This window comes from Tyto alba, unplaced genomic scaffold (genome assembly GCF_018691265.1).
Source record: "Tyto alba isolate M040663 unplaced genomic scaffold, T.alba_DEE_v4.0 Super-Scaffold_18, whole genome shotgun sequence".
In the NCBI taxonomy this organism is placed as follows: Eukaryota; Metazoa; Chordata; class Aves; order Strigiformes; family Tytonidae; genus Tyto; species Tyto alba.
In genome coordinates, this window is record NW_024881280.1 from 11,738,421 (window position 1) to 11,763,654 (window position 25,234).

Genomic DNA, 25,234 nt, shown 5'->3' on the forward strand with positions numbered 1-25,234 from the left:
TTCAAATTCTACTGTGCCAGGTCTGAGACATGATGATAGGTATCAAGAGAAAAGAGATAGTTTTCTTAAGGAGGCTCATTAACTTGGGAATGCTGAAACATCTAACAAACTCTCATGGGTTGAGGTACTACAACTTCACTTAGCCATCACAAGGAAATGCTCATTTATTGAGGTTTTGGTCAGTGGAACTGAAAGTGCTTCACTAGCTTTTGCTGGTGGAGCCTTTACTGCAAGGCTCAGAGATCATCTCCAACTAAAGAGGGCTCGACCTGCTGCACGTCACTGTTGCCCTGGTGACTTCATCAGAGGATGCATGCATAGGTCATCCCGTCTTGGGCAAGCCCACCCTCACACAGGAGGGGACTGTGGTCTGGCTTGTCCCCAGTTCTTGGATGCCCCAAGCCCTGCTCGGGGATACCCCAGACAAGAGAAACCTAAAAGGAAGGAGAGCAGCTGGGTCTGGAGCTGCCTGCCACCAGCCCTTTCTGCAGGATGGTTCTGGGGCTTTTAAATTAAGGGCGTCCAGGATGGACCTCTGCTTGGTGGGACAGGAATGCACCAGCCAAACTGATCGGGTTTGGTCACTTATTAGGTAGGTGTGTCAGTTCCCTTGGTAGACATAGGGAAGCATCCCTCTGACCTCCAACAGTTTTGCTCAGGTGGTCAGATGGCTTGTCACTATTTTATTTGTACCACTCAGAGCAGCAGGAGAAACACTAGATCTGAATTACTACTTTAAACAAAACAGGAAAATAAGTTCAAAAATAATGAAAATCCTCTGTACTGAAAAAAAAAAAATCTCCAGAAGTTATCACAATTAAAATATGATCACAGTACGCACTCATGGCTGGGCTGTCACACGAACCTCAAGGCTGTCAGCATACATCCATGCAAATAACACATACACATCTCCCAGACAACTCAGTTCAGAGACTGTGCACATAGCCACACCTCAGGTGTCCTAGAAAATTACCATCCCTTTCTTTCCTCATCTGAAAGTGAAGAAAGCCTACAGGGATGTTTAAATAGCTGCTGTTCTCTGGAGTCTAGAGCACAGGGGAAAAAGCACAAGGAAACAAAGTTGGTCCTATCTTGCCATGTTGCAATATACTTCCCCACCAAGTTAACTTTGTCCATCCTGCCTGGGCCCCCGAAAACCCTCCCCACTCCATCTCACTTGGATGCACTGAGTGAGAGGCTGTGAGACTCTTCTATCTCCAGGTTAATACTCACTCTCTGGGTTATGGAGCCAACATCTAGGCCAATGGCTCAAACTGCGAGGGTATTTCCAGCAAGACTGCTCCAGCAGCCCTTGGAGCTGAACTGAGGGCTGCCAGACTAAATGGCACCTTTCCACGCAGACCCTCCACTGTGCTGAACTGGAGCTGCAGGTGCAGCAACCACCCCAGCAAACAACCATCTTTAACCCAATAACATCTTAACAGAGGAAAGCTCATACAAGTACTTCATCACCTATCAGATATGCCTTTAACAGATTCTTCCTATTATAACATAAAGAGCAATATGCCAGAACCAATTCCCAAATGGCTGATAAATTTTAGAGGGAAGCAACAAGTGGGAAACGCATATACGGAACATCCATACCATCCTCTGTTTCCTTACACACATTCACCCCTTTGATCTATTCCTGGAGCAATGTGTTAATCTGTGTGAAGCAACAAGTTTTAAACCAAGAGGGAAAGAAACGCCCTCAACTTCTTTTAGTCGATAATGACTCCATGTCACCCTTCACTGCACACTTCCATGTTACCAGGCAAGTGACAGAGTCACCATTCATCTCAGACTCTTGTTAATACCAGGCTAACAACAAGAATTCTCTTTGCAGACAACCTGTCTGAAGCAAAACATTCCCAGCATGGTGTCTCCACCTCCACCCAAGTGCTTTAACTTGAGTACAAACATCAGTGGCAACAGAGCAAAAATGTTTTTCCTCAGGGACCACAGTCAGCATCCGGTGGAGACCAGCTTGGCTTTCATCCTTCATGTTTCCCCCTACACTCTTTCCAAATACGCCTTGCATCCCTCAGTGTCTTCTCAGTCCAGTTATTGGAAAATGACCCCCCTTCCCCCAGGCCTCTCATGACCTAGCCAAGCCCCCGTCTCCTGCTCCTATGGGGCTGTGGGCTCGGCCCCTGCCTCTTCCGCAGCCCAAAAGAGAGGCAGTACCCAGGGACAAAGAAATACAAGTATAGTTTACAAACAGATGGAAGGATGTCTTGGTACTTTTTTCTCCTATGTTTCTTGACCTCCCAAACACCGTCCCTACTGGCAGTTGGCAATATTTGGAGGAATGGCATTGTTGTTCATGGTAACTTGCAAAGTAAAATACAAGACTAGCACCTTAACTGAGCAAGAGGAGCAGTAGTAAGTGTCTGCAGGCTCTTAAATCAAATATTCTTGCTTCTTTCAGCAAGCTACCACATCTGTCCATCCCTTCTTCCAGCTGCATGGTCCCAGACAGATCTTTCAGAGGATACAATCAATGATGTTCACAAGACCAAAGCAAGTGATTAACACCTCCATTCCATCTCAGCTCAAAGGGAGAACTGCAAAGCAGGAATCAGCTTCATAAAATATCTACTTCCAAGTCTACCCAAATCCTTCATCTGAAAAGCCTTGCAAATCTCAAACCCAAAGTGTTTATTTTAATTAAATGCTTCCATTCACCATAAGGATACAGAAGACTCGGATTCATGTTTTTTTTTTTTTAAGGAACATATTGTCCTATAATTAAAAGCAGACAACTGTATTTTCTTCCTGGAAACAGCCACTTTAAACTCCTATTTTTATGCTTTTTTGAGCCAGTAAGGAAATTTTATGTTACTCACAACTTAAATAATAAACTTTTCCAGAGAAGAGTTTAATCAATTAATCCTCAATGCTGCACATCAGATTTTACATGGACGAATATAGCAGGCTATGAATTGTCAGTAAATTCTTATCTATTTAAACTAAATTCTTATCTGTTCTAAGAGTCTGTAACTCTTGTCCTCAGACTTCTGACCAATCTTAAAATCATTCATGTCTGGGCCCCTAGACTGCAAGCTAGACATTAAAAAAATCTGCACAGAAATTATTCTCGTTTGGATTTTGGGGGGGTGGGTTTGTTTGGTGTCTTTTTTTTTTTCCTGGACAGACAAGAAACCACAGCCCACAGGTCAGTGACTCTTCAAGCATCTCAATAACTCCACAACAGTTTGCTCCTCTTCTAAGAGTGATAGACACTGCACACTTGAGAGCAGACAGGCAGAAATGCTTGTTCTACTCTCCTTCATTCTGAGATATTTCTTTAAATTCCAACTTAATGTCTACTTAAACTTGAAAAACCTCATACTCAAATAAATAAATCTTCCAGGCAAGACCTTCCGTCAGATCGTACGTGACAGAGAAGGCATTTTCAATCCCTAGCTCATGATATGAGAGTACAGAAGACAAGGGGATAAAGAAGATTGCTTAACAGTTAAACCCCAAAGGAAAAGTGCAAGAAGTGTGCAGAGAGCATCTGCACTAAAGCACTCACTGAAGTGCAGGTCTTAATTAAACACATGGACATACACTCGTCTCCTCTCTAGTAATACCACTGATCACCTAGTTTCTGTGCCCAGAGGATAGAAGCAGCTGAAAATCACAACTTTTACATACTGTGAGAGCCAGAATGGGATTTGGCCCAGTTCAGTATAGGTGTACCCAACTGCTATAACACTGATCTCCTCAAAACACACTTTGTCCATTCTTCCTGTAAGCCACCTACGTGGGCTTCCCTTTCTGCCTCTGCCTGCCACACTGGCATTGCTCCTCAAGACTCCTGGGGCGAGAGCAAAGTCTTGGCCAAGTTAAAAGAGGGCTCAAAACTTGTCTCTGTGACACAGTTTCCATACATTCACTTCCATTTTAGACAGGATAAGGTAACTGTTGTCCTTAGCAATCTGTTTATAACATGATATCCATCTGGAGAGGAAGAAAGGAGGCAAACCGGTTAAAAGAATATCCCCCTGAGGATACAGATGGGAATTGTTGGCCAAAAAACCCACCAAACCCAACTCTCCAGTGGTCTAATTGTTTCTGCTAGCTTCAGGGAGATCCCTGCTGCACCCCACTAGCAAACATTTCTAATAATGTTTACATGCTTTGGAGCCAGCAAGATGTTCTTGCATTATTCTCTGCAAAACATATAGATCCTTCAAAACCTGAATCTAAGCAATCAATCCTTGGCACTGGAAACCAGGTTTCACATAGAAGAACCTACTAAGGAGTTTTAATCTCCAATTCTTGAGCTTTGCACAGAAGGTGGACTTTCTCTTCTTCAGACACTTTCAAAATGGCATCCCTTGGCCAGCTGAGGGAGGACAGAGGGGACAGAAGCAGGATGCAAGATCTACTTGTGCCTCAAGCTAAACTGTTACTTTTGAAGTTGTCATAGTAAATTACCTCCTTGCACTCTATCCCTTCCTTTGCTAGTGGCAGTATGGGAGAGGAGAACACAGATATTTTAGGAGAGGGCTGCTATGAAAAATTTAACCATGCCATGATTTTCCCCATTTATCACTGCAGATCTAGAAATTTTTGAATATGCAAGTTTTAAGCATCTCCTGTTCAGCAAATAGCAAGCCTTAAGTTGAGGTAACTCCACAAAAGTCAGTAATTCATTAAATAAATAAAAGCATAACAGCAGCAGCACGGCAATATCATATGGAACCTCATCTCTATCTGCAGACACACAAGGACTGCCACATTTCATAGAAATAGTAAGCAACAACAGACACATTCCTGGGGATGTAATTAATCTCTATCCCCTAACATATTAATGAGAGAAAGATGCCCGTGTTTATGATTAATTCTTCTAATTAAGAACCCTGTGCAAATGGCACGTGTCTCACCCAAGGGATTTTGTCTAAAACAGGAATGCAGTTCAAGGAAAAAATTCAGTTGCACAGCTAGATAAGCACAAATCACAGTGACACTTTTCCTTCTGCTAGACAGGAGCCAATGAACCATGCCCGGACAACTCGTTACTGTTTGCCTCATTCAAGCCACTCATTACAAGAGCCTTCACCTTGCAGCACTGCAAGATGTCACACTTGCCAACAGAGACCTGAGCAGCCTCAATGCTGCATCCCACAGACAGCCCAAAAGGAGACGTGTTATCCTTGGGGGGTGGGGGGGCAAAGCATGCTGGCACTGCGCAGCAGCTGGGTATATTCACCTTGCTTTTCCTTAAGCCACCTCCCCTCCCTGCAAAAGAGCCATCACTACTTGCACATACACTGAAGCTCTAGGGAAGGGGTTGTCAGTCAAATGCCTGGTGGGAAAGACATTCAAAGAGAAAGTCCATGGAGCCTGAGCAATCAGTGTAAATTAAGACTTTAACCTTTCTGAGCCTCTTGTAGACTCTTGATCTGTAAAAGAAGATGTTTAAGCACTTAGCACGTTTCTGAAGAGTCAAGTGCACCAGACCTGTCAATGCAAAAAATGTTTATTACCAAAAGTACAATTGAAGTGTCTCAATCTTATTGTCTCTGGATTGTTTCCCCCGTAAAAACCATTGGGCAGAACAGATGCCATTACAAATCTGTTTAATACAGAAATACAGATTCACTTTCAGCCTGCATATCTTTAATAGATAGGTCCTTGCTCTGGTGCAATATCTAAGTTCTAACTAATCTGACACTAGAAACTAAATCATAACTATAGCAGCCAGTATCCCAGTGTCTGGTAAATATGACAGAAGTTTCTGTTTATTGACCAGCAGAGAGAAATCTGGCTACCTAGCTGCTGAATCAGATGACAGCTGCCCCTTTCCCATACAGCAAAGAAAACATTAAGGAAAATCATCCCCTGTCCGCTGCTCTCTGCGGTAACACCATTAGGCCATGACATACAGCCAGGTCATTTAATATAATAGGAAAAATTCCACTGATGCATTTCCCTTGCCTGAACGGGAGGCAAGCTATTAAATTAGCTCTGAAGGAGCAGGCACACCTCTCTAACAGCAGTCCTCTCCTCCCAAATCCCACATCTTCAAAGGAAGAGTTGTGGCCGAGCTTATACAACAAGGAACAGCCAGCTCCAGCCCAGTGACATTGAATCCTGCTCTATAATCCCAGCATCCTTTGAAAATCTTTCCTTCTGGTTTCAGACCTCGAGTATACAATCTGGCTCAATACAGACTAAAATCACAGCATTGTGCATCCTGCATATTATACTGTCAACCTATTTAACAGGACAAAGGGAAGGAAGAGCTATGGGATGGTTTCTGTAACCTCCCCAAATAAGCAAGAGGCTCCAAGAGGTAGTGTGGGCCATTACTACAAGAAGCAGTCAGCATCCGCAGGGAGGCTGCCTGGATGATACAGTTATTTTAACACCTCCACTTTCTGCGACTGATGCAAATACCACCATATGTGTAAAGAGGAAATACAAAAAAAAAAAAAAACCTCAATCCTTCTTCTTTCCTAATAAACTCAAATAGCTGAAGTGACAATGCAAGAAAGACAGTGTTAAGAGACTACATTTTAGAAAACATTCAAATGTTTTAAATATATTTGAATACTTCCACACCCACCCTACACTAGGAACACATACTGAAGTCCTTGCCCCCCACACTTCTTCATGTGCCTTTCTCATCTGCAGGGAGCACCAAAGAAGCTCCTCCAAGTTCACATAAGCTAGTTCAGTAAACCAAGGAGAATATTGCTGATCACCTTCACACTCTCAGAAATGCACCAAATCAATTTAATTAAAAGCCAAGAGAGATTTTTTTTAAAAAATAACAGTTTTTTGAGAAAGGCGCAGTGACAAGCTCTTTTAGGTCAACACTTACTGAAGCCCAGTATAAATACCTTTCTCCTTTCCAGACCTGGTGTCTGTTCAGAGGACAGATAGCTGAGCTGCCCTCTAAATGGCATCGAAGATGTTCCCACTCAGTTGTTTTTCATACACGCTTTGGTAATGCTGGAGGTACTGAACTGGCAGGAGAACTGTAAATAGTTCTTTTGGAAGCACAGCCTGAGTGGTCCTATCAAACAGGTGAGGATTTTCTACACACCTTTCTCAGGAGCAAAGGTATTTCCTTTAGATCATCAGGGTTTTCAGTCTATTTTGGCCATTTTTTCCCCTCAAGTAACTCCAAAAAGCCCATTTCTGCTTAGAGTCCAGAACCATTCTGTAGAACCAATTCTGTCCCAATCCCATAGCACCGTATGGAGACATTCAAGCAGCAAGAGCAAGTCTACATCAAATAGGACAGACTCTCCCTGGCACTCAGAGTTGCTTGCAACTGCTAGGAGCTTTCTTGAGGTGGCATACCACTGCTGCCCCTGAGATATTGCTCCTCACCTCTCTGATCAGGAGGTGGTCTCGAGCATGCATTGCAGAGTGGGTTATCCAGCTGAGGCACAGGCTATACCCCAGGCCCCTCACGCCTCACACTGCTAAATTTCCCCTACCTGTTTTATAAAATTACTAGCAACAAATATTACCAAACATCACTTGTCAAAGGCGGTGAAGGTCTAGTCACCCACTTGTAACTTTTCATCATCTAGCTGATGCTGCCCATGTCTGGTGTCTGAACTAGTTAAGTAGCTCTTCTCAACACAAAATCAGGGTGTAAAGTAGTGGCAGTGGATGTCCTGCATTCAGACTCCTATTTGGGAAGAAATGAGTACAAGCAGCTAAATTCACCCTTGTAAAATTCTGCTCCTACGAAAGGAGCGGCTGCTGTTTGTGCTTGCATTTCACTGCTAATAACTTGTGGTGAAGAGGCCACATGCCCAGTCTGTATAACGGCCAACCAGTTGCCTGTTACAACTCGTGCCATGTGCCACTGCAGAGGCCCATAAGCATTTTAGGATGCAGACATTCACATTGCCATTATCTATCTACTTCAAAAACTTGGTAGCAAGACAAAAAACAAGTACATACTACAAATGCCAGGAGCGTATTCTCAGGTGAAAACACCTTTTTCTGCAGAGAGCATGATTAAAGTGCCTACAGTGTATTTTTTTCCCCCAGAAGAGCAAATCACACAGGCTAATGGTCTGAGCACAGAACTAGAATCCAGACACTGGTTACAGACATCACTTGGCATTTAAAACAACATAACATGGGGAACCTCACTTTACCTTCATTAAGTTGAGAATTTAACTCTCAGAAGGCAGAGTTAAGACTGAAGAAGCAGCAGCAGCCCCACTGCCAGGCAGGTTGCCACCACTGCCCACTAAAGAGTGTTTAAACACCATTCCGTATTAGGGCTGGGATGGGAGAGGCTGAAGTCCAGTTCCCAGAGCTCAAACACACTGAGAGTTATTCCTGTTCAGCCCAGAGGGGTAGCTTATCATGATGAGAAGTCATGCTGTTAAGCGGTAACAGGTTTAGTGATTAATATTTGCACACACAAGAATCATTTAGAAGCTTTTTCGAACCTGTCTCCTTACTCCCGCTCCCAGCAGTTTATACTCAGATGCTGCTTCTTCCCCCAAACGAACACACAGAAAAAAATGCACACCAAAACCTAAGTTGGCACTTGGGGTAAATGAGAGGGAGAAATTTCCCAGCACACACCCCAGCCCCGAGCCAAATTTACTCCCCTCCAAGCTGTCCCAGCCTCCTCAGGTTATACTAAGTGATAAAGTGGTTTTAGGTGGCCAAGTCATCACTGACCAGAGAAATTATGAGGGGTGGGGAGGTGGTCCAAATAAATTACCAAGGTGAAGAGTGAAACTCTATCAAGAATGAAGTACGGCCAGTTACAACAGCATCTACCACAGGACAAACTGAGTTTTAATCGTCTCTTGGTAGTAGCTACAATCCAGTACCAAGTTTTTTGAATTCATGTTGGTACGCAGCTAATATCTAAGCAGTCTTGGCTTCACTGTTTTTTTAATCTGGGTTAATAACCAGAGGTTAGCAGATCTGAATAATAGAATAACAAACATATCTTTTTTCTTTTCTTCCTTTCCTCAGAGATTAAGGCTTAATCTTAGCTCTACATCAAGGAAATAGGGGGAAGAACACTTTCTATCCCTTACCCTTTATTTTACTCATCTACAGACAGAGGGCTATCTTTTCTGTTCACGTTTCACCTGGTGCAAAAGAGCCCCCCCAGTCTGGATACCCAAACACCCCTACAAGGAGGGATCTGCAGACAATCAAGAGTGACTGAGCAGCACAGGCTGTGTGAGGTCTGGGATAGGAGCAAGACATAGGAGAGATCTCAGACTGCATAACTTTGATGTGCAAATTACTTGGAAAAGGATGTCAAGGCGACTGGTAACTCCAGGCAGGCTTGCAGCAGCCCCTAATGGCTTATTATTCAACAGCTCTCCCTGTCTCACTCTCTCATCCCAGAAGAACCCCAAAACAAGTCCCTCACATACAGAAAGAGCCTGCTGAGGACATACATATCCTGCTGTGAGCTGGGCTGTGCATTCCCCCAGCATACAGTCACAGCCAGGGCAGGGGCAAGGCTGGCAGCCGCCGGAGCTGGCTGACTTTTCACAGAGAGCAGCTCCTCTCCCCGTCTCTCCTTTTGCAGCTGATCCCTCAGCACACTGCCAACACTCACCCAGCTCCTGCCAAGCAGACCCAGGTAACGGCTGGAGTCACCCCGGTCACGATCCAGTGCGGATCTGAGCCCTGCATTGCAGGGGTGCTGAGCCCACCCCAGGCTGAGCAGCACCAGACTGGCAAAGGGCTCCCAGCTGACAGGCAATGGCCAAAATGCATCTAAATTTACCCTTATCAGGTATGGGACAATGATACGTGAATATACTTTGGGAAGAAAAATACTGAACTTATAACTTAAAGCAAATTCTGGTCTCAATAGAAATACTTTCCATTCAAATTAAACTTACCTACTCAAGACTGGAAAGATACAGATTGCCTTTAATGATTCAAAATAACTTTCTGGCAACATGCTTCACAGCTGTCCTTGCCACAGAGAATGGTGAGGACCACAATTAAAGCTTCACACAGGGCCAGCAAGTTAAATATAGCAGTGGAAGGTATATTTCTAGTGGAATTATAAAGGCATAAACAGAAAGCTAGACAAGAAAATTGATGATGTAATGTGGATCCTCAGAATTTACTTAGTCTTAATGAATCCATCGCAAGACTCACTTTAGCAAATTCCTGGACATTTAATAAATGTGGCAGGCAGCATTATTTCCTAATTTCTCAGATTCACTGCTATGTAAACCAGGGAGTTCAAATGGTCACCCTGCGTTTCTGCTTCCTGACACTTCTAAGGATTCTTCCATGGTGAACCACTCACCCACATGCCCTCCCTCCCGCAAAAAAAAAGTCAAGATATTTCATTTAAAGTTTAGTTGTTATCATTTTGGATTCTGCTGAAGCCCAGCTGAAGGAACTGAGTGCATCTGTGCATGGGGTTTTCTGAACACACAACCCACTGGCAGCAGCAAGTTCCTTTTGCGTGCTTGTGAGCTGGGGAACTAAAGTAACACCTTATAAGGCTCCTAAGGTACAGGAGGCACAGAAAAATAAGAAGGAGATCCCTTCACATACCCAGTTCCCCTCAGCACCCTCCCCTCCTGCAGCTGCTGGTCCTGTCCAACTGGCTGCCAGGAGTCCCTGCTCCCGCCAACCGGGCGATCTGGGGACACAGACTAACACTGGTGTGTTTGGGGGCTGCCACAGCTCAGGAGGTCACAGAGCATCCCGTGCAGACCCAGTGAGAACACAGGCACAACAGGTTAGGGAGAGATTTCTCACCCTTTCTTTCTTCAGTGCTTGTAGTGGTGCTAATACCTGTTTATCCATTCCTGGCCCTTCTTTATGATGTCTCTTAGGAGATATTGGGGAAAAGCAGAAGAAAGATATAGAGCATTCCAATCCTCTTTAAGCTCAATGTGACAATTATAATCCTCTAACTAAAAAGAAAGAGGAGGAAAAATGAGATGGACTGTGACAGGTTGGGAAGACTAAATCCCCGTTAACTAGGGCACCAAGATTTAAAGGGCTCAGCTTTGCACACATCATATGCCTCTAGCAAGGTCCCTGCAGTACACTGTCCCTGCCTGTTCCTCAGTGAGTAAGCACGAGCAAGAGCTGCTGAGACCCACTGCCCCGAGGATGCCAGCGGTGGGCAAGAGGACTCTACTGCCATGGCATTGCCACGCCAAGGATAATGCGTCCAGAGCCACGGGGGTGGCACAAGCACTCGGGTAGCCCCCTTGCTTAACAGGTACAAGGGCAGCAAAGGTCAGAGTGGGACCCACACACAGGGCAGAGCTGCACAACTAACAGCTGAACAGCAGCAGAAAGAAGGATATGGCAAATAACTTCTTTCATGTTAGCCCTGCCAAGCACAATCATTTGTGTCACCCCACCATGCCTCCCTTCAACTCCAGCACATTTTTCCTGAAAGTGAGGCTTTGGGCCCAAGAAAAATGAATGAGTAAATAATTTAAAATTAGTAATTATTTTTCATAATGCTGTAACCTGAGGGATGCAAGCAGATCGGCAGATTTTTCCTACTACCCACTATGACTCAATCACTGCCTGTGCTGTAAGGACAGTGTTTACTTTCAGTGTAAACCACCTCCTCGTGGCTCGCCTAACAGGTAGCATGAGATTTGTGTCTGTTCAAGAGCCTGACCTGAGCCAGCAGTCCATCCACTGACTTAAAACCCTTTCACAATCAGCCAAAGGGAGCTTTTGATAGGTGCTTGGGCAGCCTCACCGAGGCTCGACCTCACTTGACCACATCTCATCATCGCCTGACCCAATGGATCGACAGCTAGTCCTGAAGGAACAGTGATTTCCCAGCCCTTCCTAGAATTTCTTTGGGAGTGCCCAGCCAGTGTGGTCCAGTTCCCCACATGAAATGCCCCACATGACCACTCAGCTAGCAGGCACGGCACAGCAATCTGGCATTCCAGGGCACAGCACAACCAGACTTAGACCACCCAAACGCAGACAGAGAGGATGCAAACAGATGCCAAGCTTGCTCAGATTTGCTCCAACAGATTTCGTGAAAGGGTTACCTCATTGCAGAGCATCCATCCTTCTGCTGCCAACCCAAGCTCAGTATAAACACCACATTGCACTCCAAGCAATGGGAGAAACATGACCGTGCTCACCCCAGTCTATATCTGGTACTGCCAGGGAAGCCAGCTCTGCTGTTCCCAGACACAAAACCAAGAGCCTTAGCATTGCAGAATCAAGTGTGGCACCAGCAGGGATGTAGCAACACAGCATCCCTGTGCTGGGGACAGGGTTATGTCCTACCTGTTTGTCACTGCCCCTTTGCCCCTATCAACCCAGTCAGGGATCACTTTGAGACGTTGTGCCCTAACAATAGGAAACACATATAGCCTACTCCATCAGCAGCCTGGTGTAGATGACCATTTCTATCACACAACTAGATCTGAAAAATCTCTCAGAAAGGTCTAAGGAAAAAAAAAAAAAAAACAAAACACAAACCAAAAATCACATGCATGTTATAGCACTTGGGAAATACAGCACGATCACATCACTGAGCACCAGGAGTCTGCAGGGATCACTTGCAACATTCACATTTCCTAACTCTGATACTTTACTATTAATTTTCAAAATTTAAAATTACTTTGGGAAACTAAACAGAGAGCACAGAATTTTTAAAACTTCATTGTGTAGATGTGATGGCTCCCATTTGCACTACCACTGTATCCCTATTCCCATGTTCAGAGACTAACTCACCAGTCACCCAAGGAGCTGCATTGCTTTTTGGAGCTCTTACATGCTCATTTATTAGGCTTTTTACTGCATACTTGATACCAAAAGGCACAAAGGTACAGCACAGCATCACTGAGCATGACATCTTCTGGCACTAAATACTTCATTAGGGCACTCAACATGTGAGCATATGGAAAGCTTCAGTGTTTTCCCATTTTGTCCTGCAGGAAGACTTTTTCAGAGAACCTCTGAAGACACCTTGGGTAGAAGCACTTTTCCAGCCAAGCCCTGACTGTTTCAGGAGTCAGCTTATTCAAAATAAAAAGACAAGAAAAGTATTCCTTTTTTTTTTTTTTTTTTTCCTTTCAGGCCCACAAAATGGCTGTTGCAGGTTTCAGCACAGTTGCTTTCTCTCCCCCTGCTACTTTAAAACAAAGCCTTCTCACAAGGACAGTGTTTCAGCTTACAAGATGAAAAATTTGGAAAGCGGAAGAATGAAAACGAGAGTTTAAAGTCGATCACCTTCTGCAGCTTTAGCTAAATGTCATCAGTGCCCACGTTATAACAGAGTCAGAAGTTAGAGCATTACCCCAGCCTGCCTGCGGCAGCCTTGCAGCCTGAACTCGAGTCAACCCTGCAGCTCCATCACGCAGGAGGACCAACCAAGCACCCTCTGACAGCCAAAAGAGCTTCCCTGCCCAGGGGCAGCGCAGGGCTCTGACACCAGCAGTGCTGTGGGACCTGCGCTGCCACCGCCCAAGGAGCCGAGGCAGGTCTCTGCAGGGATGATGCCCCTGAAGTAGCCAAAAAAAAAAGCAGCTCCAAAGGGAGCACGCAGCTGCCTGTCAAAACCCCAGACTCTACCAACACTGAGAAATTACCCATATGCTCAAAGTACATCACAACATGGGTAATTTCTCTGCAAAGATGAGGCCCAAGAGACCACTTGTTTTGTTTTGTTTTCTGTGTTGTTTTTCTTTTTTTTTTTTAAAAAAAAAAAAAAAGCGTGCGCCTATATATCTTACTGTCTTCACAGCCACAAGCACAACTGGGACCTGGAAATCTGATGAGGACAGTCCACCTCCTGTCCTTTATCACTTTTATTAGTTGCAAGAATACGTGCTTATAAAAATACAGTGAAAGATAGCAGCAGGCAGGACGCAGCCTTTCCTCATAAATCCTGTTGTTCAGTGCATGGTGCAGCCCGTGCTGCGCCTTTAACGTCCTCCTCTTGCAGCAGATCATCCTCGATCTGCTGCATTTCTGCTAATCCCATTCTTGGTTCAAAGGCTGAGTTCATCCTTTGTATTTCTAAGGTTATCTCATCTTCAGCCCTTTACAAAACGTGCAAGCTAAGTCTCCCCAAAGCCCTGTGAAGCAGATAATCTCCATTTTAGACTTTGGGGAAACTGAGGCACTGTAGCCTGGAAAGAGGAGGAGTTTGCAGCTCAGACAGTAAGCCGGCTCGACTCCCAGCCCGTGGGTCTCACTTCAGTTATGTCTTTAGCCTAAATGCAGTAGTACGGGACGTGTCGTGGGCAGCACGACAGCGACAACGGGCAGCACGAGCCCCGGCGAGCCTGCAGCCCTGGCCCAGGAGCTGGCAGGTAGGGCTGGAGGGGCGCGGGGGAGCCGCGTACGCCACCAAAACAGGCAAGAGAGAACGAGGCCCCGGGACGGTCACCAAGATGCCATGGGACAGGAACAGCCATGCTGGCGAGAGCCAAGGAAGAGCAAAGAGATCCCCCCTGGTCACGCTCCAGGAGGGAGACGATGCACGGCACAGGCGAGCCAGGGTGCCCGGCTGACCCACGTGCTTCATCCCCAGCACGTTTGCCTCTGTTTATTTCATTGCTACGGCCGCATGTTTTTCTAACAGGAATAATGAAGTAATTTTTCATTGCTCCAACACAGGCAGTCCCAGTTAAGTGCTGCTGAAACACAACGGGATCTCCTGCCTTTGCCTTTCAAGTGACTCCCGACCTGTCCACCTTGGGATGAAGCTCCTGGGCCAACTTTCACCATGGCAAACAGCAACCTGAAATGTCTTTCAAAGGCTTCCGTTTCCAGAAAACACTGCTTAATTTTTAGCTTTTAAATCTTAGGGCAGTTTTGTATATGCAAAGACAAATCTAACTGTGAAAGCAGCTACACACTGAAAGAACACTTCAGCTCACTACAACTTGCAGCTGCTTCACCCACTAATTTAATGGAAAGGCTCCGGTAAAAAATTTATCTTCAGAGGCACTGCACGTTCACCCCCCCACACCTCTGCACACTGTCCCACACTGCCCAAGTCCCAGCTACCTCATCACTTTGATTAACAATTAAGGCCAATGCTGCCAACTGGATTTTATGAATATTATTATTGTGAACCATTTCTTTCATTTTTCTTTTATTTTTTAATGCACCACATGGACCACTGGGGCACATTAAATATAAAATCGTTTTCTGCCATTTAGGCAAACGGCATTCATTCCCACATTTTTAAAACATAAACATCATAAATAAAATATTAAGCTGTCGAACTGTCACTGAATCTTCCTCCTGCAGTAATACCCCTGGGGAAATAGTTACCAAGTCATTCTTTCTCTGGGAGCTGGCATAGGCCTCTTGCCTGCTGTAAGAGAGATCCCACGGAGACCCCGAAAAATCAGTGTTGCAAGGGTCTGGCCACAGCAGGAACGGCTGCCACAACACCCCAAGCATTAAAGGCTGTCATACCCATTCTAAAATAAACTGGGAAGAGCAGAGACCGTATAGGTGCAGGGAAGAGCCAGGTGGGTGCTGGATTTTGGCAAGGGAATAGGCCAGTCTGAATGGCATAGGCAAACCCAGCATTCGGCAGGGGCACCCTGCAAAAGCCTTGTCACTGCCCCCTGCAGCTCCCATTCCATCTCATTTCCACCACCCCAGACACTTGCAGAGCCACAGGGAGCGGAGCTGCTCTGCAGGCTGGCAGCATGGAGAGCCCAGGCCTCCTTCCCTTTTTCTTTAGCTCCAAGGGAAGAAAGATGTTTTAAGAAAACAAGGGCGTTTCATAAGCTGTTGAACATGGCAGCTTCACCAGCTTGCTCACCGTGCCTCCCCGGACTCGAGTTCCTGCTGCCTGCAGCCGAGGTGGTCTCGCTTACAGGCAGCACAGGAGCCTCAGGGAGACCATACGGCCTTGGGGAGAACATACAGCCCTCGTGTTGTGTTCACACGTGTGCAAACTGGCACACATACGAGCCCAGCATAAGAGCAGAAAGATACCTATATAGCCACATTCCTGATCTTTGCCCCAAAAGGCAGGAGGCTCAAGAGTGAGCAACCCGGTAAGAATCAAACTGTAAGGAGGCTGCTGAAATGAGCTGTGGCATCTCATTAAACAGTAGGCCTTCTGTCTTCATGGCACAGCAGCACGTAAAATCAAACCTGTACTTCACAAGCCTGATAATATGCCAATGCAAGGAATTAGTGCTCTTCCCCACCTTGGTTGCTTTTTTAAATTTTATTTTTATCTAGAATCCACCTCTATTCCCAGAGTTGCATCCCTCAGGCTACAAGACCTGTTTCTGGGCAGGCACACATGCAAGAGCCCTGTAGGATAGACGTCCCTGAAAAATGTTAGCACTTACTGATTCATGAAAGCTGCAGCTTATCCCAGTCGTGAGGGAAACAGCATCCCCTGAAAGCTGCGCACAGAAGGAATGTGATGAAGGGATGGGGAAAAAGTCATGAATGAATGAACGGTGAACAGCAGCTGGCACCTGCTCCACAGGATTCAGATGCACACAGCTAAAAGCAACAGAAAACAAACACAGCAGAGCGCACTGTTTGGCCAAGTTAGTCAAGACCACTGGGGTCTGAAGAGCATACATCGAGGTGGTCTTACACGGTGGCAAATGCAAGTGTGGCTAAACTTGCCAGTTTGGCTACTCAGAGAAGCAGGTAAACCCCATTTTCTGGCTAAATAAGAGGGGGGAATCAAATGATTGTCACCTTTCCTCGCCAACTTGCTCGATGCCTACAGACACCTCCCATAACCAGGAGCGTGTCCCAGAAGAGTCTCCTACTCACTGTCTCACCGCAGGCAGGTGACGCTCAGTTCATCAATGGTTGCAGAACATTTAGAAACCCTTTTCTACACGGGAAAAGGATGCCTTGACCCCATCCCCCCCCACTGATCATTTTACAGGGCTGAGCACAGAGGTTGGGAGCAGCCAGGAAAGCTGAGCCCAGGCAACCTGTGCCAGTATTACAATATAGGGTCTCAGATGCCAAACTGGCTTTAGTGGGGACACAGAGGAGCTAAACAGGTCCCAAAAGTTGGCAGGACAAAGATAAACAGATACTTGAGCCAAAGAGCAATTTGGCACCAGCCTAACATGATTGAGAGCATTTAACTAACCAGACTCTTCTGTCTTCATCTTCCAAGTGCATTGCTGCTTTCCTGCCACCCCAGGGAAGTCAGTGAGCTGGAGAAGCCCATGGGCAGCCTCACATCCAGCTTTTGGCTCGGAAATGGGTGCAAGTACTCCTCTCCTCACCTCACAGTCAGCCAGGCTTTTGCCCAGATGACAGCAATGGCTTTGCTCTCTTCAGTGGGACACAGGTATGCTGGGCGAGCTGCCCACACTGCAAACTTTAGAGGCAGGAGAAGAGAGTCCTGGGCTCTGCCCATCAGTGCCTCGATAAAGCAAATGAGCAGCACATGGTGAATGATTAACCACCTGTATGTAGTGTGGAAATGATGCCAAAGCCATTCCAAAAGACACATTGCACAGCTTCTGCCTCTGGGAAATTTCCAAGGAGCCAGAGGCAACCTCCTTCCTGAGAAGGACAGAAAAGAACCCAGGGAAGAAGTCCATCCTCCAGAAACACCCAACACACAAACCAACTGCCAGAGGTCCCAGGGCTCCTCTGAAATTATATGAAACTAAGCTGTGCTCCAGAAAAAAACATGTATTCCTAGGAATGTGGTACTCGCTTGTGTATCCACCCTCTGTGGCGGGTGGAAGGGGAACCATGCAGGGGCTCAGCGTGACACTGACTCAGCCCTGACCTTTACCAATTTCTGCATTTTTATTTCAAACATCTGTAGGACGTGTTTGGGGAGAGGCAATTGCAGAGAGCCTTCATGTCAAGATTTCTGGATATAAAGCAGGGATCTAGAGGATCACTATTAACACACAAGCTTTTTCTAGGACACTGATCTCCAATGGCCTCCTTACACTCAACTTTAATATTCAGGAGTCAGACATCCAGATTTTAAGTTTAAACCTGTGCTAATAAACGTGAGATCAACAAATAACAAACCCATTTCAAGCTGAGACTTGCAATTCACTGTAGTTTTTACCTGAGGTGATTTTTATTCTTCACATTGGGAGAGAATAAAGATGAAAACCACAACCCCAGAAAGCACTTCAATTTTTAAAGCCCATGCAATTCACCTTCATTTGCCCAGGATGCGAAATGTCACAGCACAGACGCAGGAGCAAAACTCTTGGACTCACTTACCCAAAAGCCAAGATTTTTTCTTTTTCCCAGACAGAAAAGCAGCCAGTTTTAGAAAATTGAAAAAATATTTTCCAGAGACCCATAAGTCACATGAGTCACCCTTATTTGCACATGAGCCCAAAACTGAACTCCAACACCATCACTCACGCAGAGCAGAGGAAACCAGAAGCTGGATCAAAATAGGCAGCTTGTCTCAGAGGCTCTGCAGAAGGCCAAGGGACACGAGAAGCAGGCGGAGCACAGGCACACCTCCTCTTACACAAGACTGCCATTATATATTAAGTCAAGTAATCGAACTTTGTGGTGAATGAACTCAGGGCTGAGGGCTCTGCACTGCAAAAGGACAGCTGCTTCTCTAGATTCATCGTTTCTCCAGCAGGGCGGGTGAAATGACACATTTTCCATGCTGGCTGGGAGAGGGCGGTGGGCAGTGCCACAGCTGGGGCGCTGTGCCCCCAGGAGCAGGAGCAGGATTTGTGCTGAGGACCGCTTGTACAGCTATAGCCCCTGCGTACCCAGCCTTGCAGTGGCTTGCTATTCACCTCCCATGGCAGCGAAGCCCGTTAGACTCTCTGATAGCCATGCCACTGCATAGTTACAGCAGCATGTGTATTGCATTATACCACCTCCTCGCCTCTCACTGCAACCCACCCAACCCTTGGGAAACCTATCCGCATGCATGAGGGGCAGCCCAAACACCACAAACCCCTCCCATTTCCCTTCTCTATGCAAAGGGATGGTGGCAGGTCAGGGTGTGCTATTTCCACCATGCCCCACTGTCAGGTGCATCAGAAGAAGGTCCTCCTCTGTCCCAGCTGCTGCCTGCCGGGGGGACTGGGAGTGACCTGGGGGTGGTGGGAGGTGCAGGCACATCCTGGGACCCTGGTTACAGAGGGACAGGAGAGGCAAAGGATGATTATTTCTTCCCTGCTAAGGGATTTCAGGCATGGAACAGAGCTAGGATGCTTTACAGCGTTCTGGGAGCTGGACCAGGTTTGGAGCGGCTGTTGCACGGCACTATAGCTTGTAACGAGAGGCTTTGTGGTTAGCCATGAGCTCGTGCCACCTCCCCCCAAACAGCAGCAATATAACAACATGCAGCACTGCCACAGCATCCTCCTCCTGAAGATTTTAAGGTGCTTGGCAGACATTATCGATTCATGTAACCTCATAAGACCTCTGAGAGAGAGTAAAGTAAATGCAATTTAAAAATGGATGGGATAAGTGGAGTAATGGAGAAATAAAACTGCCAGAGCAGCATGTTCAAGCACATGCAAGAAATCAGGGGCAGCTTTCCCCACCGCTAAGGTGGAATCCGACCACGGCAGTGCTCCAAATCCTCCATTTGTTCAGCTCAGCCCTGGCCGGCCTGAGAGCATCTCCCAACACGCCTGAAGGGCTACAGCAATAATAGCACCCGCACAGAGCTCCTTGCCCGGGCGGCACCGCATTCATTTCCACAGTCCAGCTCCACAGAGGGTCTCACGGCAGAGCAGCCTGAACTACTGGCAGTTCCTAGCCCTAATCAGCAGTAAATAACATCCTCACTCTGCCAGAGAGCCACAGTTTTGACTTTTGAGTTTCGGCAGCTGTAAGCGATGGCCAATGATCTCAGTTGAAGGGTTTCCACCCTGCTGCCCAAGGGCTGGGGCTGCTCTGACAGCATTTTCCAAACATTCACGAGGCTTCACAAACACCCCCACACACACACCTGCCACCCCCACTTTAGAGGTGGAGAAAAGAGAGAACAGGCCAAAAATCCCAGTGCCAGTCAAGGAGTGAAGTGGAGAGCCCCAGCACCCGGCCCCTGCTCCAACTCCGACCAGGTTTCTGCTTTTGTTCTCTTCTATGTGTGCGTAACCGGCTGATAAATGGATTTGCAGTCAAAGAGTGACACACAGTGCAGTTCCCAAACTGCTTCAGCTGGGATCACTCCTGGGAATGGTACTGCTGGGCCACTTTCGCTCCAAGGACTGGTTTATTTTTTATGAAGCTATTGCCTGGAGTTGAGAGAGCTTTACTGATGCTATTATACAGCCTGAAGGAGGACAAACCTCCTCCATGGACAGAGCAGAAAGGTCGTCATCATCCTTAAGTCAGGAGCTCGATTTTATCACCTTACTGAGCCCGTGGATACCCAGGGAGGGCAGAGTACGGGGCTTCCAGAGCAAATGTGAAGTAGCGCATCAGGGCACTGCTACCACCCCTCGGGTTAGGAAGGAGCCCCGGGGGCTCCCCCAATCTCCCAGCCTGCCCAAACCCTAGCCCAGCTCGCAAGCTGCTGGCTCTGGCTGAAAACGGACAAAACCCGCGGGCTGCACCCAGGTCCCCCATTTGGCAGCAAAGCAGGGGGAGCCGAGGCAGAGGCCGGGACCAGCCGCACCTCCCCCCCCCCCCCCCACCGGCAAGTGCCGCCCGCTCGCATCCCCCGGCCCGACGCCCAGAGCCCCGCCGGCCGGAGGACGGGCTTGTGAGAGGTCACGGCTCTTAGCTGGTCCTGGTGGGAAAAATCCGCGATCACGTATATACACGGTACACGCGCGCGCGTGTGTGTGTGTGTGCGCCTCTTGAACGCGAACCAGAAACCTCCCAGCTGTTTCACCCACCCTTTTCCTCAGCCGAGGGCAGCCGCTCTCAGCCGGAGCAGCAGAGCCCGGGCCAGCCGGCGCAGCCAACTCGCCGACACTTTACCCACGGGCATCACTCCCTTTCCCCCCCCCCCCCCTCCCCACGCGACGCTTGCCCACCCCGCTCCCCGCCCGTAACGGCTGCCATGGCGACAAGCGCGAATGCTAAAATAAATACAAAGCACCCCGAAGGCGAAGCGAAGCCCTCCTCGGCCCCGCTGCCTCCTCCCGCCGCCCCGGGCATCCTTCCCCGCCGCGGCAGGGCGGGATGCTCGGCGGCCGCGGCGCACTCACGGGGAGGGGGATGGTCCGCTCGTCCCGGCGGAGCTCCGGCCGGCCGGCCGCCCTCTGCCCGCCCCGGGCGCTGCCGCTACCGCCGGTCGCCGAGCGGGGCTTGTTGTCCTGCCATAAGTAGTAGAAAGTGCCCAGGATCCAGGCGACGGTCAGGATGGCGATGGCATTGGCCCTGAGCCTCCTCATGCCGAGCGCCCCGGGGGAGCCTGGGAGCGCTGCCTCGACGGGAGGAAGGAGCGGAGAGGAGGAGGAGGAGGAGGAGGAGGAGGAGGAGGAGGAGGGGGAGGAGGAGGAGGAGGCGGCGGAGCGGCACCCCCAACCCCCCGATCCCCGCACCGCCCAGCCGCTGCCGGGTCCTAACGCCTCACACACCCCCCCCCCCCCCACGCCCCCGCTCCGCCACGGGGGGCGGAGGGCTCCGCAACGCCTACGCCTCCTCCTCTTCCTCCACCCGGTCTGGCCGGCGGGGGCAGCAGCCGGCCGGCTGCCTGCGTGGGTGCCGGCTGAGGATGCGCCCGGCGCTCCAGCTGAAGCGGGGAGGGGGTGGTACCCACCCCCCCCCCCCCCCCCCACACACACACACACACTCACTCTCACACACACCCGCCATGGCGGGGAGTGGGGTGACACGGGCTCAGCCCCACGAGGTGACACGGCAGCCCGCCCACCTGCAAGCGCTAGCCCGGGTCCCGACCCTTGGTGGCCGCCCTGCGACACACACGGTTGCTTCTTCTCCCTGAGCCAAGGCGGCCAGCGAGGACAGCGTGGCACCCCACGGCACGCGGGATTTAGGCACCCGCCCCGCGGAGGTGGGCGCAGCCCCCCCCCCCCCGGAGCTGTGTCGGTCAGAGGCCCGGGAGCTCCCCAGCACCCAGCCACCATCACACCCTGGCACCCCGGCCCGGCCGGCGCTGCGGGAGGGCTCGTTACAGGGCACTGCCAAAGCTGCAGCGGTAAAAAAACCTCAGTGAACCCGGCCCCGTCGGCAGCTTAGGCCACAGACCAGCTTGGGAAACCGAGCGACATTTGGGCACGGGGCAGCTGCTGTGCAACTAGGGCAGAAGGGCTTGGGAGAGAGCAGGAGGTACCACCAAGAAAACTCCACCGGTGAAGATGTGTGCTTAGAGAATGTGAGTGCCCTCCAAGGCACCTGACGAGGGGGTTAGAGGATTTGAATTACAGTATGGAAAATGGCAGCAGGGCTCCTAAATGACTTTTTGCCTACCCTCCTCCTAGCCAAATCTCTCTAAATGTAATTACAACCTGCCCTGCTAAATTGCCCTTTCAGGTCTACCTGCACACCATTTGTTTTCCGAAGCACGGCACAGTACAAAATTAATTTTCTAGCCATGTACTGCCCTAGCATTCTGGGCAAGGCTATTGCTAGACCCATCACCACCCAGGGCCGCAGCATGGCTCCACACCAACCTCCCTGCAAAGCACACTGCACTCCCAATGCAGAATGGTGTTACAAAGCATTTTATGTCCTCCTAGGTACTTTTCCCAACAACCCAGCAACCACCTGCAGCTTCCCAGGCCGGCTGATCCCAGCCAGCAGCAAGGGGAAGTTTCAGACATTCAAGGCAAAAGCAAAGTTCTCCAAGGGATCACCAAAAACATAATTAGTCCAAGCTGTCCAGTCCACGTCTGTCCCAGTGGTACAAGTAACGTGTGAAAGCTGGGCTCCCACTGTTTTCAGTCTCTTAAAAGAGTCTTACAATAAAAAAAAAAAAAAAAAAAGGCAGCTGCAATCCTATGTGGCTGTGGATCCAGCGGCTGCCTGGGTTGCAGAGCGACATGAAGAAAGGCGGAGGAGCTGTATCCAGGATTTAGAAAGGGGAAAGACATGGGAGGGAGATGTGCTCATGTCCCTGTGACAGCAGAGCCAGCCCCATACACTGTCTCCTCTTTCACCACTGTTGTAGATCATACCAGACTCTGATGAATTCCTTAGTCTTTTCTCACCTTACTCCAGGATTCACTACAGAAAAGCAAATCACTCAGTGATGGAACAGTGTGTGTGAAACAGGAGAAAACCCTCTGCCCCAATGCTTGAACCGAACAGACTGCCTTCTGCCTTTCCAAGCATGCTGCTTCCCCCCTTCCACCACAGCCATTCATTTTCCTCCTCTGTTGTCCTTCCTGCTAGCGCACCCTACAACCTGCCAGGCTCTCACCATTGCCTCCCCACACCACATTCCACCATTTTCAACCATCCTGATGGTGATCCCCACCCCACGATCATTTCAGCCTCAGTCAAGCCTCTAACAGTTGAGAAGTCCCCTGCAAGGTCAGCCCAGTTTCTCCTCTTTTCTGCTCAGAAGAAACGCAGCTCTCTGACTCTTCAGATCCAGATTCTCTATGGACATCATTTTGAGTACTCCTCCCTTTCCAGAGCAGATGATACCACCTTCTGGGCAAAGACACCTCGCACTTTATTACCTGTGCAGGACAAGGGCCAGAGGACCCCTTATTTTCACAGCATCACCGCTTCAGTTTTGCAAGTGCAGTCTAAGATTTGCCACCTGCTAATAAATCCCAGCGCTTTGTCCCTAACTACAGTACAGGCTCACACTCTTAGGACTGGCCCCAAGCCTCCTCCTGCCTGGAGCAGCTACCGACCCCTGTGCTAAGGGGGTGCAAAGCACTGCCAGACGAGCCAGGGAGCAGAGCAATCTGGTCCTGCCGGGTTTTGGAGCTGCCCAGGGGAATGTGCCAGCAGGGAGCTTGGGCTGTGCGGGCACATAACCTCCGTGCAGGGAGCTGTACGGGGCAGATTTTGGCAGGCAGCTGCCTGCACCTGGCCGGCCCTCGTCGCCAGGAGCACCTTACACACAAACCCCGAAAGGTGGGAGCTCTCTGTCATGAATGAGCTCGTGCTCCCAGGGAAGAGGCTCCCAAGTTCGCAGCAGCGCTTTCTCGTGCCTGCAAAACACGCTGCCAAGACCTCTTTGCTATTCTGCCCCCATCGCATCCTGTTATTCCCAGAGCATTGCCAGCAGGTCAGAAAACAGCACAGAAAAAAAAAAAAAAACAAAACAAAACAAAAAAAACCCACACACACAAAAAAAAAACCAAAAAAACAAACAAACAAAAAAAACCACACACTGAGCTTACTTGTACTACCTGGGTAACATGGCCTGCTGACAACCTACACGAGTGACAGGAACTCCCCTGTGCAGAGTCACTGCTTTCCTTCATTAAATTAATTCAATAATCACAAGAAAAACACAACCCAGATAATTTAACCCTTTCACTTGAAGACCCCAAATCCCTTCCAAGGAATGGCCTGTAGGTAAGCATCAGAAACAAGCAGAGAGCTCTGTAGGCAAGCTTCAAGCAGAGCCCCAGACAGAAGTCAGCTCTGACGTAGGAAGGACAAGATGAAGTTCAAAGGGCCTTTCTCCTAGGGGAAAGTAATTTTTACTCCCCTCTCCCTCCAGGAATCAGCTCCAGAACGCAGGGGTTATTCCTGCAGGAAGGCAGCCAGAGCGTGGGGTAGCCAACCTCTGCTCTGGCCCACAACCCCAGCGAAGGGCACAGCAAAAACACAGTTACCCACCCTCAGAGCTGTTGGCAGAGCAGCTCACGCTTGCCCACAGGTACCCAATTCAGCACAGAAAAGCCAGATTTACAGAGCCCCATTATTTAAACTGCCTAAGCTTCGGGACCTGTCTGAGCTGGAAAGGGTTAGGGAGTGCTGGTAGGGGCACTAGAGCTGGCTGACCTGAAGGAGATAGGAACTTCGGCACAGCTCCAGCAGAAAAGGCATGTACTTCTGCAGCATCAGGCTTCCACATGCTTTGAGAGTGTCTCCACAGCGAAGTTTCATCTTCAGGGCCCAAATACCTCATTGTAGAATGACTAGCTCCGAAATCCAAGATATTGGTACCCAAGGTCCCGTGTGCTGCAGCCAGAATTTGCAATGATTTCACTTCTGACCGCAGAGCTTTGCTCCAGAATTGAGTCTTTCTTTTAAAAGACAATACGCTTCTATCCTTACGTTTCCACAGGAATCTCTGACAATATAAGTTGTTCAAATATAGCTATACTGTAAGCTGCAGTGTTGCATGCAGATATTAGAGCCAGCCAAATCAGAGATAACAAGAGTACCA

The 25,234-nt window shown here is 48.5% G+C and overlaps 1 protein-coding gene across 2 annotated transcripts in view; it reads right to left on the reverse strand.

The window, feature by feature from the left end:
• GALNT16 (polypeptide N-acetylgalactosaminyltransferase 16) overlaps positions 1 to 24,966 on the reverse strand; it is an 82,439-nt gene extending 57,473 nt beyond the window's left edge. Inside the window, exon 1 of one of the 2 annotated variants that reach the window (XM_032984673.2) lies at positions 24,847 to 24,966. In XM_032984673.2, coding sequence (XP_032840564.2) covers positions 24,847 to 24,951 — 105 coding nt within the window. In that variant the 5' untranslated portion in view covers positions 24,952 to 24,966. Of the gene's footprint in view, positions 1 to 21,119; positions 21,411 to 24,846 lie in introns of those variants that run through there. The other variant, XM_042791088.1, reaches the window with a different exon arrangement.
• Between the last annotated feature and the right edge of the window lie 268 nt (positions 24,967 to 25,234).